This window comes from Manis javanica, chromosome 10, assembly GCF_040802235.1.
Source record: "Manis javanica isolate MJ-LG chromosome 10, MJ_LKY, whole genome shotgun sequence".
Classification (NCBI taxonomy): Eukaryota; Metazoa; Chordata; class Mammalia; order Pholidota; family Manidae; genus Manis; species Manis javanica.
In genome coordinates, this window is record NC_133165.1 from 11,090,423 (window position 1) to 11,109,735 (window position 19,313).

The following is a 19,313-nucleotide window of genomic DNA, read 5'->3' on the forward strand; positions in this document are numbered from 1 at the left end:
TGTTTCTCTATCTGATTTATTTCACTTAGCACAGTATTCTCTAGGTCCATCCATGTTGTCACAAATGGCAAGATTTCATTATTTTTTTATGACTAATATTCCAATGTGTATATGTACCACATCTTCTTTATCTGTTCGTATATCAATGAACATAGGCTGCTTCCGTATCTTGGCTATTGTAAATAATGCTGCGATAAATATAGGGCTACACTTATCATTTAGAATTAGTGATTTTCAACTACCCTTCTGATGGGAATAAAGAGGAATCAAAATTTTTAGGCAACGATCTTTGTAAACTCCCAACTTTGTAAATGCTATAGCCATTGTAAGCAAGTTTGTAAATGGAAGAAATCCAGTTACTACTTGAAGTAACTGTGAATAATGGATAATGTATTCCATCTGAACATTGGATATGGTTTTATTAACATATTTCTTGATTCTAGAAAATGTGAACGTACAAAAGAGCAACTGAGCTTTGTAGAGCTTAAGTACAAAGTCCAGCTTCACTGTTCAGGCTCAAAATCAACACAAGCATATCTAAGTCTTAATGGTTTCTTGAATTTGGAATCAAAACTAAGTAAGAAAGAGGAGAACTGCAGGACTTTCTACCATGTCTATCATTCTTGGTTCTTAATCCAGCTATAAAATGACTTGGTGGATATCTTTAAGTAGTTTCTTAAAGAAAAATACTTTTGTTTTATTTCCCAAGACTTTACATGTCAGAATTAGCATTTTTAAAGAAAAATACTTGTGTTTTGTTTCCCAAGTCCTTATACATTATAAAGAAATAGTTTATTTTGCCCCTGAAAACTAGAGAACTTCTGTGAACTACAGTTAGAGGACAATAGCATTAACCTTCTAAAGTCCCCAGATATTTTCTATCTTCCTTTTAAATAAAATTATTATGGAGTAGAAGTTTGAAACCAATCTGCTCATTTTGTTTGTCAAGACCTTTGTAGTATATTAATTTGTACTAATTCTGTTTAGACAGTGGCAAGATTTTAAGAAAAGAGAAAAATACAACTTAGTAATATAGAAGTGTTACATTCACATGCTGATTTCTACTGTGCCCTCTGTCTGATATCCTCCCCACCCTTAGCCCACTCCCCGTTGGCCAGCACCCCTTCTCTGGGGTATTTCCTGAAGACTCCCCAGCAGACAGGACAACTCCTTTCCCCAGTTTGTGTTTTTACTGTAATATGTGCACATTTCTGGTCATTTCCATAACACTTTATGGATCTAATTTTCACACATTTACCTTCCATTTATCTTAACCCTAAATAGTAGTGCAAGAACATGGATTTATTAATCTTTTCTTTCTAGCACAATGCCATGTGCATAGTGACGCTTCAATAAATGCTGAAAGATGAAAAGCAACATTAACATTAAGGACAACATTAAGAAACAGTCACTTCATAATGTTTCTAAAATTTCTTGATAACAGCTACCAGAAAAGTATTTCTAACAGCATGTGCTTTTATTGTACTTCCTCTGTATGGTTCTTTTTTCCCCTTCTGTTCTAGTTAAGCTGAATATGAAATTGTATTCATTATGCCCAGCACAGGTACCTCTTGCCTAGTGTGAACTCTGTGTATGTTCAAGTGAAAGGGTAAATACATGGTAACAAATTACCTGCCACAGACTTATTCATTCTGATTTTAGAATTTAATAAGACGCTTAAGAAAAACAATTCTTACTTAAAAAGGAAAACAATTACCATTCTAATTGAGCATGTTACTTACATAATGAAATATAGTTATGTATATATCTTATTTTTCTACTCAAGTTGGTATTTGGTATTACTGAATTCAAGTTAACACAGAACTATGTGGCAATTCTCTTGAAAATATGTATTATAGTCTTTTATACTGTACCAGTAATTATGCATAAATGCTTTCACAATCCCTTTCAGGTGAAATAATCATCTATTGCATTCTCTCTCTATATTAATGATGAAAATATGATTATTAATGTTCTTTAGTACTATTGCTTTAACCAAATTTTAACTTCATTTGAAAGCACCTACTTCTTTTATCTCTCTGATAAACTGATTAGACTGGAATGCATAAAAAGTCAGATTCAGAAAGAAGATCTATTATCTATTATACCTACATGGCATATTTGCTATATACTTACCTGAGCATATCACTTAAATAATTCGAGCTTCATGTTTCTTGTTTGTAATATGTGAGTGATCATAAATATATTCTTATCTGCCTCATGAGTATTGTGGAAGAATTAACGAAATGTATTTTACAATCCTTTGAATAAGTTAATCATCATTATCATTATTATTCCTTTCTTCCCCACCACAATTCAAAACAGCTTTCATGATGAACTTTCCTTAGCACTAACTCCTGTATTCTTGCTAAAGGCATTAGTCCAATGTTTGTTGTTATTGGTTTCACTCCAGGCAAGTCATTTTAGCTCACTGGAAAGGAACTAGAAATCTATAAGAGAAAGATATACGAAGACAGAAGTTGGTAAAGAAAGTAGATTTCTTTTTCTTTTTTATCTTGGTATCATTAATGTACAATTACATGAGCAACATTATTGTTACTAGACTCTTCCCATTATCAAGTCCCCACCACATACCCCATTACAGTCACTGTCCATCAGCATAGTAAGATGCTATAGAATCACTAGAAAGTAGATTTCTTGTCTGAGTTAGCTGCAGTGCTGAAAAAGATTGCTCTTTCTTCCCAATCCTCATCTCAAGTTTTTACTATTTTAATAGTCAGAGGCAGACACCCTCCAGCCAGTCAATGCTACACATTTTCTAACCTCAATGAAGCTTAAAGCGAACCAGAAAATAAATCTTACTGGTCACCATTGTGAACCCTATTGAATAGTATGGCCTCTGTAATTTTCCACTTTACTATCACCTATAGCTACAAATGGGCAGTACAAGTGGGGACTGTCAGAAAACATTTTAAATGGAAAAACAATTACATTTGCTCCTATCAATAACTGAGGCCTTGTACAAAATGTAGTGATAATCATGTTTTGTAAAACCTTTTCATTCTTGTGGCTTCCTGAAGCTTTACTATGTCAGCAACATTCTTTCTGTTCATCAGAAAGTTCTGAATACTGCCCTGAGGGCGTGTGCAGCCTTCCACAAAGGAAAGTAGGGAAACAAATTGGGCGAGTATTAAAAAAGGCAAGGCAAGCAAATCATATACACACAGTGGCACATGTCAAACAGATGAACAGTTGACTGCAAAATGACTTTCACATTTTCCCTGATGTGAGGTTAAGTGTTGGATATAAGCCCATGTGATTTGGGGAATGTAATTTACTTTTTGCATTCTAACTGTTGATTTAAAAATAGACTATTAAATAAAATATAAATTACAGCTAGTGCCTTGGAGCAGATTAATGTAGCCACATTTATTCCGATAGGTAGAGATATAGTTTTCCTTTTTTCCATCCCTTTATATGGCCATGGAAGACTTTACACTGGGGAAATGTGATTTTACTCTAAAGAGAGCTGGAGAGAGAGAATTGAGCTCATTAACATTTGGTGGTTTGTTGTGTATAGTCCAAGTAACATTCCAGAAGCATGAAAAATGTGTAATAGCATGCACAAGAATATGCACTCTAAGCAAACAGCTCTGTGGAATAATAATTTACTTGTCACTTCATATCAGCATCAATTCTCTAATAAATGAGCATTTTTCTTGAGTTGATGAAACTTAACACACAAATTCCCACACAGTGTCTTCCCAGGAAGAAATGTAAAGAAGTTTGTACAACTAATACTTTACCTGCCTCCATTAGCAGTGATTTGAGATAAATAATAGATATTCATAGTGTTACAATGAAGAATCTTTATATATACACACATATACATAAACGTATGAGATAGTAAAGGTAAGTAGATGGTCCCATAGGTCCAAGACTATCTGTCCCCAATTGTATGGCTAATAACACTTTGCAGCATATCTGAATTATAATATTAGATCAAATTATCTGAGGCTCCCTTGGCACAGACAAATTACCCTATTTCACTCTGATCTTCTAAATATCCATGGTGTCAACATTAATTTTTTCTGTTGCATTTCTTAAATATCCCGAAAGATTTCAATTTATCTCAGTTATAAAATACTTCAATTCATTAAATACTAAAACTAGTAAGTGTCACTATCTTAGCTTCTCACTTAAATAAATTGTGAAACAAACAAAAAAATCTTTGGTACTTTGATAATGGACAAAATAAAGTTTGATATGCTCATTTGCATTTTTGCAACCAAAGAGCCCAGAGATTACCTTGTAGACCCATTCATGGCAGGGAAGCTCATAGGCAAGATTTAAAGGTTCTGTGGGAAAGAAACACAAATATTCATAGGCTGCTAGTCATAACTCCAAGACGTCTGCAGTGCAAAAATTGTGTGCAGACACACACGCACACACACACACATACAGAGACAAACAAGGTACCAGTTGTTTGCTCTCTTTTTAAAAGACACTTCACTAAATATTCAAGTGACATGATAATATTTTTAAAAATATGCATACAAGCTCAGGATCCAAAGAGAAAGAAGCCATATAAACACAATGTCAAGAAATAGAAAATATTAAGTAAATTAAGAGAAGAATAGATAAAATGGCAGGAATTCAAAAAAGCAAAAAAACAATCTTTAACTGAAAATGGGATTCAGAGAAATCTTCAGCAAGAAGGTAAAGGTAAGGTTTTGGTGACCTAAGACTAAATTTCAAAATGTATGAACTAGTAATAAAAGAGCAAATTCATGGAGATTAAAATGTGAGGAAAATGTGGAGATCACTGCTTTTCTTATTATTTAGCCTAAGGAGGAAAGGATATATGTAGGAAAGCATGTCCACATACAAAATAACTTATAGTTAGGCTTTTGAGAAATAAAATAAATGGTGTTGCACCAAATGACATCCTTCTTGGCCTTATGTACTTCTACATAGTTCCATCCTTAAATTTCTCTAACCAGGAGTGTAGGGAATCCAGAGCTAACAACAGAGGTTGGTTTTTACCTCCACATTACTCAGCTTTACCTCTAATACAGACCTGATTCTGCTCAATGTTGAGCTCCAAAGGAAGCCCAACAGAGCTTCCATGGGCATCTGCTGCATTTCACCTGGAGCTGTTATTGGGCACAGGGATGCTTATGTTGGTGTCCAGAAATTGCAAAGTTCCCCTAGAACTATCCGATCTGCACACAATGTCAGTTTCCATAGCTTGAGTCTGGCCTTAACCAGAGGTGTTGCCAATAGTTTAGAAACAAATGATAGCAAACAGCAAACAGGTAAGAAAAACTGTCAATAACCTGTTGTTTTTCCCAAAGCTAAAGGCATTATTAGTTTGAACTCCAGTAATGGCAATGAGAACTTGCATGGGAGAAACTGTTGCAGGGGAGAGATTTAGGACTGGAGATGGGGTGGGACATGTTCTGATAGTGGAGGCAACTATTTTTTGAGATGATGTTGCTGTTGGGCAATCCAGTCTGGGGATATGTCCCTGCACACTCGGTGAGACCCCAACTTGGGAGAGGGTTCTTGACTCTGATCAAGAAAGAACTCACAAAAAGGTCGGACAAGTGTAGGTGAGGAAGGAATTCATTAAAGTGAGAGTAGTAGTGAATGGCAGCAGCCATGCAGGCAGTAGAGAGCAAGGAAGAGCAGAAAAGGAAAGGAAAGTTCATTGAACTCCTACTCAGCATAGGGCACATCCCTTAATGCCACCTGAAGCCAGGGTCACCTGGCATCCAGTGTCCACTTGAATCTGCACAGCATGGGAACTAAGTCCCTACCACCCCAGGACATGGGGGAGCCACAGAGCACTGGATGGAGTGAGATAATGTTCTGAGAACTTCCCAAAACAAAGAAAGGAGATTTTCAGGCAGAGTATTAAAGAACATGGTGGTACAGCTGCAGTCCTGTCTAGGTCACCCAGGGGACAGGAAGTTGCAAGCTCAAATCAGAGATCTCAGTAGCCTTTCCCTACTTGTCTGAAATAGAATAGAGAGAGAGAAGACTGGTACTTAAGTCTAGAAAAATGAATGAAATAGCAAAGTAACAAAGACACCACTGGAAGAGCACAGAGAATAAATGTAATAGGTTGAGCAACAAGAAGGCTTTATTTAAGACAAAATACATGTGCACAGAAAGGGAAGTGCTGGTAACCTCAGAGGGGAGGTGCGCTTATGGGTTTATAGGGTCTTTCAAGTAGGGTTGGCATAACGCATGAGGTATACAGCTGATTAATAATTCCTTTGAAGTGTTGTCTTAAGAATAGGGTTATTTAGGTCATGTCTTGATCCAGATCTCAGCATTCCTTACCTATGTAGGTTCATTTACACTACAGAGATCTAGCCCATATCCTGGTTACAAAGTTATTTAATTAATTAAGGGACTGGAAGATGAAAAGAACAGCATATAGATTAAGTTAAAGAATACACTCAGCGTTTTTTGCAGGCTAAGTAGATTTTACAAAGGCATGACCCTGGTCCCACTGCCCTGCTCTCTCTGAATCTGACTAGAAGTTTAGAAAGCTAGGCCTACCAGAGATAAGTTGCTGGAAGGACAAGCAGAAGGGAAAATCATCCTCTGGTTTTAAACTCATTGTATCCGAGTGGTTAGCAGGAAGTCTACTACCTAGAATTAATGGTCATTATCCAAAAATCAGAACTGAGCTCAGGAAGCAGTCCTAGCCAAATATCTAAATTTTGAATTTTGCTCAAAAGTAGTTGCAAGAGATGTCATAAACGGCCAAAAGATTATAAAGAAGGAAAAGAAGGTTGGATAGAATGGTGGGAAAGACAATGTTATGAGAGAGAAAGATTACTAAGGTCTTGTATCCTTTTTGGTGATAGTTGTAAACGTGAGAAGATGAAATTCAGGTTAAGATCAGTATTAAAAAGTGAGAAAGAATAGTACCTTCTCATTGATTGACCTGTTTCTTTGTCATTGACTACAGCTCTATTTATATATGTATAATTATGTCTGTATAAGTGCATAGGAATATATGCTACACTATTTATAATTGCAAAATTGTATATGAATATATGAATATAATAAAAAATTATAAGACTATATTCACTCATATATTAATATATAGTAGTCTTTCTGAAAGGAATTAAAGACTGAAATTATTTCATTTTAAAAATGAATTCTTTGGTATGGTATTATATCAAATGATATATTTTATAGTTATGTTTGTGAATTCTGGTTATAGTAGTTTCATATATGTGAACATTCATCACCTGGATATTTGAAAGAGAATGTGATTCTACCTTAAAAACAAACAAAGAAAAAGAAAAACAACTGGTGAAGTTTCACTGAATCAGATGCGCCAACTTTGTTTATATTTGGGGTGGGGAAGTTGGGCTATTATATATGCTTATTTCCCTAGCTATATTCTCCATCAAGAGTGTTTTCTAAACTTGTGACAAAGAAGCTGTATTTGAAAACACTTGCAATAAAACTGCTAAACAAAACATGTTCAGTACTTCCCATTGCAAGTGCAAGAGATCAAGTGTATTGTGGGAGAGGTTGTTAGCAAATGAATCCCTGGTGACATTTAGGGCATATAGAAATGATATATCAACCAGAGAAAATAATTCATGCTAACAATGGTAATATGAATTGTAATTTCTCTAAATGAGCCTAATTTGTAACAACTAACACATGACCTTTGAAAATTACTTTTTGCTCTTTCTAAAAGTATTCCAAAACTAAGTGGAACATTTCTTACAAATAAGACATTGTTTGAACATGGAGATGAAACACTGTTCAAGTAATTTGTCCTCATTTGTGTGATGGAAATTGTCAAGCAGGAACATTTATATTAGGATGTACTCACTTGTTTAAAAATGAGAAAGCCAATTTTTACTTCCTTTTAATACTTGAGATTGATGAAGGATAGTGAGCTTGTGTTTGCCTTGCTTGATTTAGTGGCTTTCAAGAGATAATCAGTTTTATTAGTTACTTTATCAACAAGCTTTCTTCTTATACTGAAACACTCTTTTTACAGAGTATCTATGTTAAAGAACTGAATTTATATGGCTACACAGTGACTCTATCTTGACATATAGGAGTTACCTTGCTTCTAAATCTCTCTACTTCTTTTCATTCCATTTTCACCTTACTATTCTAGGCCATCAGCTTCTCTTCTGTGGAATGTGGTTCTCTCTGCCTTTGTTGCATTATTCTAAAATAAATTAAGATCACACATGAACAATCTATATTATATATATTTTGTTAACTAAAACATACAAAAAACTTAAAATATTAAAAGATAACTATTGATTATTCAGATTCTCTGTCCTTGCCAATCTTTTTCTTTTGGTATCATTAATATACACTTACATGAACAACATTGTGGTTACTAGAATCCCCCCATTATCAAGTCCCCACCACATACCCCAGTACAGTCACTGTCCATCAGCGTAGTAAGATGCTACAGAATCACTACTTGTCTTCTCTGTGCTATACTGCCGTCCCTGTGTCCCAACCCCCACATTATGTGCGCTAATCATAATGCCCCTTTTCCCCCTTATCCCTCCCTTCCCACCCATCCTCCCCAGTCCCTTTCCCTTTGGTAACTGTTAGTCCATTCTTGGGTTCTGTGAGTCTGCTGTTGTTTTGTTCCTTCAGTTTTTTATTTGTTCTTATACTCCACAGATGAGTGAAATCATTTGATACTAATTTTTCTCCGCCTGGCTTATTTCACTGAGCATAATACCCTTTAGCTCCATCCATGTTGCTGCAAATGGTAGGATTTGTTTTCTTCTTACGACTGAATGATATTCCATTGTGTATGGAATTCACATTATTCATCTACTGATGGACACTTAGGTTGCTTCCATATCTTAGCTATTATAAATAGTGCTGCAATAAACATAGGGGTGCATATGTCTTTTTCAAACTGGGCTGCTGCATTCTTAGGGTAAATTCTTAGGACTGGGATTCCCAGGTCAAATTGTATTATTATTTTGAGTTTTTTGAGGAACCTCCATACTACTTTCCACAAAGGTTGAACCAATTTACATTCCCACCAGCAGTGTAGGAGGGCTCCCCTTTCTCCAAATCCTCACCAACATTTGTTGTTTGTCTTTTGGATGGTGGCCATCCTAACTGGTGTGAGGTGATATCTCATTGTGGTTTTAATTTGCATTTCCCTGATGATTAACAATGTGGAGCATCTTCTCATGTGCCTGTTGCCCATCTGAATTTCTTCTTTGGAGAAGTGTCTGTTCATATCTTCTGCCCATTTTTTAATTGGATTATTTGCTTTTTGTTTGTTGAGGTGCATGAACTCTTTGTATATTTTGGATGTCAACCCCTTAGCAGATCTGTCATTTATGAATATATTCTCCCATAGTGTAGGATGCCTTTTTTGTTGTACTTATAGTGTTCTTTGCTGTACATAAGCTTTTAGTTTGATACAGTCCCACTTGTTCATTTTTGCTTGTTTCCCGTGCCCATGGAGATATGTTCATGAAGAAGTTGCTCATGTTTATATTCAAAAGAGTTTTACCTATATTTTCTTGTAAGAATTTTATGATTTCATGACTTACATTCAGTTCTCTGATCCATTTTGAGTTTACTTCTGTGTATGGATTTAGACAGTAAACCAGTTTCATTCTCTTGCATGTAGCTGTCCAGTTTTGCCAACATCAGCTGTTGAAGAGGCTGTCATTTCCCCATTGTATGTCCATGGCTCCTTATATATATTAATTGACCATATATGCTTGGGTTAATATCTGAACTCTCTATTCTGTTCCACCGGTCTATGGGTCTGTTCTTGTGCCAGTACCAAATTGTATTGATTACTGTGGCTTTGTAGTAGAGCTTAAAGTTGTGAAACAAGATCCCCCTGCTTTATCCTTCCTTTCCAGGATTTGCTTTGGCTATTCAGGGTCTTTTGTAGTTCCATATGAATTTTAGAACTATTTGTTCCAGTTTGTTGAAGAATGCTGTCGATGTTTTGATAGTGATTGCATTGAATCTGTAGTTTGCTTTAGGAAGGATGGCCATTTTAACAATATTAATTCTTCCTACCCAAGGGCATGGGATAATTTTCCATTTATTAGTATTCTCTTTAATTTCTCTTAGGAGTGTCTTATAGTTTTCAGGGTATAGGTCTTTCCTTGCTAATCTTTTGACTATTTAAACTGTACAATTCTAAGAGAAGAATATGAACATCCCTCACTACATTTATGGATCCATAAGTACATGGTTGTGTTCTTAAGAGTTCTTGGTTTATGTGTTTTCTGCTGTGATATTTGATCATTTTCAGCCTCTTGACCTCTCTTAGGCTGTGAGAGTTAAAAGCTCCTAATAGTAGGAGTTTTGACTTCTGGAATCTTTCATTGTTTCTCATTAGAAGGATGCTCATTGTATTATTTGATCATATTGTGTTGAGATTGTGGTATTTGGCATTACAAGGTTGCCTTATTTTGTGTAGTTTTATGTTTTAATGTCCTTTATTCACCCACATTTTATATCAAGATTGCAGACTATGGTATGGCATTGTATAGCTTTAAAGTGTAGTGTGTGTTGATTTGGTACCTTTCTATATTATATAATATGATTATCATCGCAGCAATAGTTAACACCTCTATCATGTCACATAATTATTATTTTTTATTGTGGTGGGAATAATTAAAATCTAGTTTCATAGCAAGTTAAATGTTATAATACAATATTGTCTATATTCATTATGCTGTACATTAGATCTTTCAGTATTGTATTGCTCAAAGTATTGCATCATTTTTCAAATAGGTAAAAATGAAATCTAAAGACACCATCTTTGTAGTCTGTTATTTTGTTAACCTTTCATTGAACACAGCTGAATATTCAGAATTTTTCCTTTTCTGATAGGAAGAAATATAAATAGAGGGAAACATTTCATAATTATTAGATGAGTCAGATGATGAATGCAAAGAGATAGATGCTGATACACTACTTGATAACAGTAAAATTGATGGTAAAAAACTCAGATTAATTGCTGAGTGAAAAATATATATCTAAGAAGTAAAGTATGGTACTTTCATTCAAAGCATCATTCAACAAACAGGATTTCATCTCATAACATTTTGCCAAAAAGATAAAGAACCATATCCATCCATCTTTTATGGTTATGCACCAAAATTTACTTGATAAGATTATTAGCATACAAATGCAAGTGTACTGTAAACCAACACATGCATTTTGGAAGGAAATAGAAGATGTGCCCATGTGATTAGTGTTTCTAAATCTAAAAATGAATATGTATAGCAATTATAAATCAAACCACTAGCTTGTTCTTACTTCAACAAAATTGAACCATCAGTGTTCCCAATTATTCATTCTTTATGGTGAAAGTGCAAGAAGAATCTGAAGTAATGAAGCAAGAACTGTTCAAAATGTTAGAATCAGAACTTAGAAGATGGGTGTGTTCCAGCTACAAGAATGACGATGGAAGAGCAGTTTATGCAGCTTTGTATATTTTGTGGACGTATACTTACAAATTGGAAAAATAAAATAAGGAATAAAATTTGGGTTAGTTATGTTTAAGGTCTAACTGATATTTACAATGAAGTTGTTTTTCACCATCTTTTTTTACTCCTATAATTATTCATAAAATGACTTAAAATAACATAAAAATCTATTACCTGAAAGAGCTTGTGTTAGAGTTAGTATTATTTTTCCCTAATAATGTTTGGTGGAATTCACTAGTGAAGCCATATAAATATGAGTTTTCTTTCTCTTCTTTTAGCTTTATTAATATATAATTGACATATAACACTGTGTAAGCTTAAGGTATACAACATGATGATTTGGTAAATATTTATACTGTAAAATGATTACCACAATAAGGGTAGCTAATGCTTCATCACTTCACATAATCACTTTTTTTTTTTTTTTGGTGAGAACGTTTAAGATCTAATTTCTTGACAACTTTCAAATAACTAATACTGTATATTGATTGTTAACTATTAGATATCAAGCTGTATATTAGGTCCCCAGAACTTATAAATGGAGTTTGTATCTTTTAACTGTTATCTCCCTGCATCCCCCATCCACACCAATCTCTTACAACCACTATTCTATTCCCTGTTTCTATGAATTTGGCTTTTTCGGATTCTATGTATATGTAAAATTACATATATGTATATATATATATATATGTGTGTGTGTGTGTGTGTGTGTGTGTGTATCATACAGTATTGGTCTTTCTCTGACTTATTTCACATAGCATAATGCCTTCAAGGTCCATTCATGTTATCACAAACTTTTCTTCTTCTTTATGGCTGAATAATATTTGTCTGTGTGTGTGTTTGTATGTGTGTGTATCACATTTTCTTTATCCATTCCTCTATTGACAGGTGTTTAGGTTGTTTCCATATGATGGCCGTTGTGAATAGTTCTATGGTGAACATGACAGATATCTCTTCAAGACAGTGACTTCCTTTCCCTCAGATACATACCCAGAAGTGGAATTGATGGATCATGGGGTACTTTTAATTTTAATTCTTTAAGAAAACTGTTTTCCATAGTGTCTACATCAATTATATCCCATCAACACTACACAAGGGTTACTTTTTTCTCTACATCTTTGCCAGTACTTGTTATTTCTAGTCTTTTTGGGAATAACTATTCTGACTGATGTAATGTGGTATCTCATTGTGATTTTGATTTTCATTTCCATAATAATTAGTGATATTGATCACCTTTGCGTGTGCCTGTTGGTAACTTATATGCCTTCTCTGGAAATATGTCTATTTGAATCCTCTGCCTATTTTTTAAAAGACTTTCAACACGTATATACTCTCATGTAAATATCACCCAGACCAAGATATCAAACATTCTCATTGATTTTTCCCACTTCTGCCCATTTTTTCTTCCTCTGCCTGTTTTTTAATTGGATAACTTACTTTTTTCCTGCTGAGCTGTGTGAGTTCATTATATATTTTGGGTATTAACTTATTAAATATATGATTTGCAAATATTTTCTCCCATTCATTAGGTTGCCTTTTCATTTTGTGGATTGTTTCATTTGTTGTGCTGTATGTGAAGCTTTTTAAGTGGATATAGTCCACCTGTTTATTTCTAGTTCATTCCTTCCACTTTTTGGTGTCATATCCAAAAAATCATTGCCCAGACCAATGTCAAGAAGTTTTCCTTATGTTTTCTTCTAGAAAGTTTATGGTTTCAGGTCTTACATTTAAGTCTTTAATCTACTTTGAATTAATTTTTATGAGCAGTGAAAAAGTAGGGGTCCAGTTTCATTCTTTTGTATGTAGTTGTCCAGTTTACCAAGCACCACTTATTGAAGAGACTATCCTTTCCCCATCAACTATTCTTAGCTCGCTTCTCAAATTGGTTGATTGTGCACACATGGGTTTATTTCTAAGCTCTTGATTCTGTTCTTTTAGTCTATGTATGTTTTCATGCCAGTACCATACTGTTTTGATTGCTTTAGCTTTGTAATATAGTTTCACACCTGGAAGTGTGATTCCTGCAGCTTTGCTATTCTTTTCTAAAATTGCTTTGTGTTTAGGGAGTCTTTTGTGGTTTCATATTAATTATAGGAGATTTTTGCCTCTACTGTGAAAAATGTCATTGAAATTTTGGTAAGGATCACACTGCATCTATCGGCTTTGAGTAGTATAGATCTTTTAACAATGTTAGGTCTTCCAATCCATGAACACAGGACATCTCTCTATTTCTTCGCATCTTTTTCAATTTTTTCATCAAAGTCCTGCCCTGCCTTTCAAAAACTGCCTCCTGGCAGCAAACTGGAGAAATCATGAGTTTTACTTCTTTCTCTCAAGGATCATCACCCAGTGACTGCCTGCTGTCCAGTTTCTGAAAATACTCATCAAAGGTGAATGAAATACGGTTTTCTCTGGAAATCAGGGTCAAAATTTCAATGCTCTCCTTTCAATTTCCAATTTCTAGAGTCAGAAGATAATACAGTGGTTACCTCCAGTTTGGGGGATAGGTTTATTTTTATTTTTCTTCTTTTCATTTTTGTACTATTCATATGGATTTGTATGAATTCAATATTTTACTATCAATCATAATTTTTTTATCATTGATTTTTAAAAATTTTTTCAATGGAAGCCTCTTCAAGCTTTTATCTGCATCCTTCAGATAAACCCCCACTAATCTTTGAGAATGTCTTTGCTTCATAGAACAATAAAAAGATCCCCTAATCTCAGAGACCCTTCACCCTACCTAAAATCAGCTATTTCAGTTTCCTTCTCAGCAAATTCATTTGACTGTCAGTCTGTTTTTGTTTTCTTTTTCTGGACTCTTATTTGGATTTTCCTGGACTGGGTGATTCTGTTTTAGGTGGGAGACAAGTTTAGGTGGATCATTAGCTTCCTTAATTTTTCTTTTACTATGGTGAAGTTTGTTGTAGTTCGTTTGACAAATGACACATATTTTGGTCCATCTCCTGATCATTTGTTTGCTCTGGTTTGGCCTCCTGAGCCAATTCTGTTTTTCCTGGGTGTTATTGCTTCTTGTAAATTGAAATGTAAATTGAAGTTTGTGCTATTGTCTTTCTCCTTGTTCTACTGAGGGTATGCACTACACAGGGTTATATTTGTGCTCTGATACTTTTTAGATAGTTTTGGAGAATTATAACTTGAAGGGTTGGATATTGGAATTCAGATGGTCATCATTATTTTGTAAGAATTTCTGCATTTCTTTGTCACCCGTTTGGAATTATTTCCTAGAGTTCTGCTGCTGTTGTTTGTTCTATTTTGCATTATTCCTGAGTGTACAGCAGTGTGGTCTCCAAAGCAATATTTTTACTACTTTCATATTATTTGAAATATCATGTATTACTCACCTCTTCATATTATGTATTTTTGTGTATATAAGCTAAATAGATTTAATCAAAATTTTTATTTCTCCCAGAAAAATTAGATATGTATTTATTTTATTTTATCTTACTCAACAGAACAGTCACACAAATTATTATCACTATATTAAATAGTCTGTTGACAAAAATTTGTTTAAAATATCTAAAACTTAGAGTAAACTAAATGAAAATAGAGCTCTGGTCTAATAGAGCAGACTCTAGTCAATACTAAGATTTAAAAACTGGAATCACTCCTTGTGGAGACACCATAGGAAGATCTTTGTTTTCATTTGTAAAATTGGTCTAAGAGTAGGATTAAGCTCTTGGCATAGTTATGAAGGATCAATGAGTTATCCATAAAAAGTGTGTTAGCCAGTATTTAGCATTAAATAAATGTTAATAGGTATTCTTGTTATCTTTATATATAATTATCTACATTTGAACTTCAGAAATCCAGTTTGTAGTCACACCATTTACATTTTGTCTGTCTCAAAAGAATAGAATAGGAATGAACTTCTTGACTTAACATTTATATTGAATTTATAACATTCAATTTTCAGAGTATCCAAAGACAAAAATAAACATACAATGTTATTTATTTTTTAACCATATTTTCTTGAAAAAAAGTTTTTGTTTATGCTTTCATGCACAATAAAATGCAGTTTTATTTTCCAAGAGAGGATAGAGAATTTTGAAAATTAAAAGTAATTTTTTAGATATTTCTGAATATATGTACTTTTAAAAATATGGAAAGTTTAAAAAAGTAAAAACAAGACTGAAAATTCTTGAAAATTCTCCTATACTGAGGTAACAACTGTTAACACCTTATAGATTGTTTCCAATTTATTTACAGACTCACTCTCTTGAAAAGACAAGCTTTGTCTTTAAATTGCTTATGGGAGTATAATTGCTGAGTTGAAGGGCCTATGTAGATTTCGTGCTGTGTGATCACAAACCTGATCGCACACCCAAAAGGGTGAGTCATGATGGGAAAGGGCTAGAGGGACGGAAGGAAAGACCTGGAGACACCATGAGACATGAGGGTTTATTGGGACTTACGTGCAAGGAATCTGGGATCAGCCAGATGGACCAGGTTGTGCACCGCTTTGTGGACTGGGAGGGAACTGCTTATATGGGGTGAGGAGTCAAGACTACGTGTGCCACGAGTGAGGGGACAAAGACTATGTGCTTTGCTAGGAGGGATCATTCTCTGTGACTACTGCCCCATGGAATAAAACCTTGGTCAGAGGGGTCTGCCTCCCAATAAGATGTTTACATCAGTAAGGTGGGCCTGGGTTTGGCCAGCCCCAGGCCATCAACATATCATACACCCAGCATACTGCCTGAAGCAGGGGGCCGCGTAGACACATGGTTATTCCGGGTCAAAGGGCTATAAGTGGGCAGTGCTTGTCCCCACCCATGCTATTGATCAGTCTTGCCAAAATGACATTTAGAATATTGTGTCATTTGTGTATGATTAGATTCTAAGCCTTTGTATTCCTGTTAATTTTTGAAATCCAGATAAAAATCTCTTACAAAGATGACGTTGTTTTATCTACAGAATCATTACCAGAGAACAGAATTTCACTTACATTATTTGGGATCATAGTAAGTGTTATGTATTTTCTTATTGAAAAAGAAGGTTATAAAGTATGGGTCCATAAATACAAATTGGAAAGTGACCATCTTTCAGAAGTGACATCACCTATCAAAAGAAAAGATGAGTCACTATGTGGTATGATATACAATAAGAATGTTTACCAATATCCAGCTCTCCTTTTTCACTGGGTACATAGGAGATTACAATTCCCCACACCTTTGAAGTTGGGGGTGGTAATGGACTAATAATTATGGTCAATGCACTGTAAACAAAAGACCTTCAGCTCCCCATGTGGAAAAAATAAAATAAAATTACTGCATCATAAAAGACACAAAGATAAATTCCCAGTGTATTGAAACTCTTTCCATGAAAAACAGAAGAAGAAAATAAAAGTTTGTCCATATAATATTAAAGCAGGAAAAGATTTTTCAAGCATTATACAAAAATACCCACTTCTGTGAAATAAATTTGACATCAAAAATACTACACAGACATCAAACCTAAAAGAAGAAAATACAAGAAATACTTGGGGAAGATATAATATTTTCAACATAAACAAAATTAGTATATATGTATGCATTTGTACACATATATTTAATATCCTACAAATCAATGACAAAAATAAAAATAACCCTAGAGAAAAATATAGCCAAAGGAAATGGACAATAATTCTTACATTTCTTTTTTTCAGAATTCTTATATTCTCCACCTTTGCTAAACCTTTCTCCCAATTCCTAATATTCTCTCCTGATAGGGAAAAATTTACAAGGACAGCAATGTAGTCCACGTGGCTCCCTTCTGCTTCTCAGTAAAAACAGCAGAACACTCCCTTGATTCCCCCACTGCCAGGCACTCACTCCCTAAACTCACCCCCCCTTGCTTGCTTGCTGTGCACATAGAAATATTGCAGATATGAAAGCAGAAATATATATATTGCTCTCCTTGCCTTTGTTCGGGGTTCAGACCTTGGGAGATTACTCCCCTCTGAGCCCGCTGGTGTGAAATAAACCTCAACCCTCCAAGACCTCCGAGTGCTGCTTGGTTCTTCCGTCAGTGATCCAGTCCAGGATTTTCCAGGATTTTCCATAACACTCGTACAATTTACAAGGTTTCATAAATTCTTTCTTGTATTAATTCACTGAATAGACACTGCGTGTTGTCTGGGTTCTAGACATTGTTTAAGGGTTTGATGTACAGACCTTTATCACTTCCTGAACTTCTATATGCACACAAATACTTCAACCTAAAGCTGAACCCAGGGTGACCCGGCACACAACTCAATGTGACACAATTCCCAGACTACACTTGATTTTAGACAGTGATTCAACTAGTCTTTGATCATTCCAGAAATGTTTATGCTTTCTAAAAACAATCAGTAAGCTAAATGAATCGTGGAAGATATCCCAAAATGTAGAGGCATGAAATGGAAAAAAAAAAAAAAAGTCTCCACTAATCTTGCTGACTTTCTTTTGGCCTTTTGCAGTCCATGAATTATTAATAAACAGCCTAAGTTCTAGCTAGCAGGTCATGCAAAGCAATATGGATACGCCACTGCAGGATTTACTCTTATGTGACAAGAATTATTAGAAAAGTAAACACAACAATTGTAACTCAGTTCTCAAATATACGTTTGGACTCAGCCCCCAAACCATGGCACCAGATTGCCTTCTGGGAATTTTTGTTCAGTGCACCTACTCTGGGATTAATATTAGGATCTTACTTCTGGTTTCTTCCTTTTTTATGGCATTATAATATGGGGAAGTAGATGTCACCTTAATGTTTTCTCTTTCTCTTTTATTTTATTTTTTTCTGTTTCTCATCAAAGGACTATACTTTCTTACATTACTGCTACCCTGTTCATTTGTTCAGAAATAATTGTGACACTTGCTTTTCATTTTTATTTACTTCACATCAATATAAATCACTTCACTGACCTTATATTAATACATTCATAGTCAAAGCCAACCTTCAGGGTAAAATTGGAAACAAGTTTCCTTCAAATGTTGAAAGGGTAAGATTTTTATAAATACCTGACTTTTGATACGTCACTGATGAAGAAACACTGACACCCAAAATTAACTGTTAGGAATTCTGTACCTCTTGTCCACAGGAGAGAATGTTTAAATTTCATCAAATGAAGCATATTTTTGAAATACTGGATAAAATGAGATGCCTGCGAAAACGTTCTACAGTGTCATTCTTGGGAGTTCTTGTCATTTTCCTTCTTTTTATGAACTTGTTCATTGAAGACAGCTATGTTTTGGTAAGTTTTGCAGTTGAAATTTTGTTGTTTTTTCAAATAAATTCTTAATCAAAATAGACTTAGCCAATTGTAATCTAACTTAATCTAAGGCTGCTGCAATAGCCTTAGTGTGAGCAATATTATAACATGTAGATTTTCTGTCTAGACACTTTTTATGTTAATTATATATTACCAACATACAATTGTTTTAATTTATGTCGCAATGTTTTCTTTAATGCTGCATACAGCTGTTCAGATATGTACATCTGGTTACAACTAAGTTATCATCACTATACTCAATTAATATTGTGTAAAACCATTATAACTTTTGAGATGGAATTTGAAGAACATATATAATACACAAAATTAGCTTTAAGGTTTTGTCCTTACTTTCTCTACTTTTTTAATATTATCATTAGAAATTTTAAATTCCCATTGTCTAATTACTGATACTAATTTTGCTATTTTCTCAAGAAGTCATATTTTATTACAATGTGTGCACCTTGTGATTTTGAATAGCCCTAAATGCACACCATGTTATGTATTTACATTCACTGAGAAGTAATTTAGAATCTCAAGAACTAAAGCTAATGATGTAAAAACTGTTCAGCAGTTAAAACAAGATAAAATTAGTACAT

At 34.4% G+C, this 19,313-nt stretch overlaps 1 protein-coding gene across 10 annotated transcripts in view; it reads left to right on the forward strand.

Moving 5' to 3' along the window:
- The window catches only part of MGAT4C (MGAT4 family member C), a 777,100-nt gene that overhangs the window by 746,609 nt on the left and 11,178 nt on the right, over nucleotides 1-19,313 (forward strand). For all 10 annotated transcript variants that reach the window (XM_073214769.1, XM_073214768.1, XM_073214771.1 and 7 more), the window contains one exon: nucleotides 18,544-18,696. In XM_073214769.1, coding sequence (XP_073070870.1) covers nucleotides 18,550-18,696 — 147 coding nt within the window. In that variant the 5' untranslated portion in view covers nucleotides 18,544-18,549. The remainder of the gene's footprint in view (nucleotides 1-18,543; nucleotides 18,697-19,313) is intronic.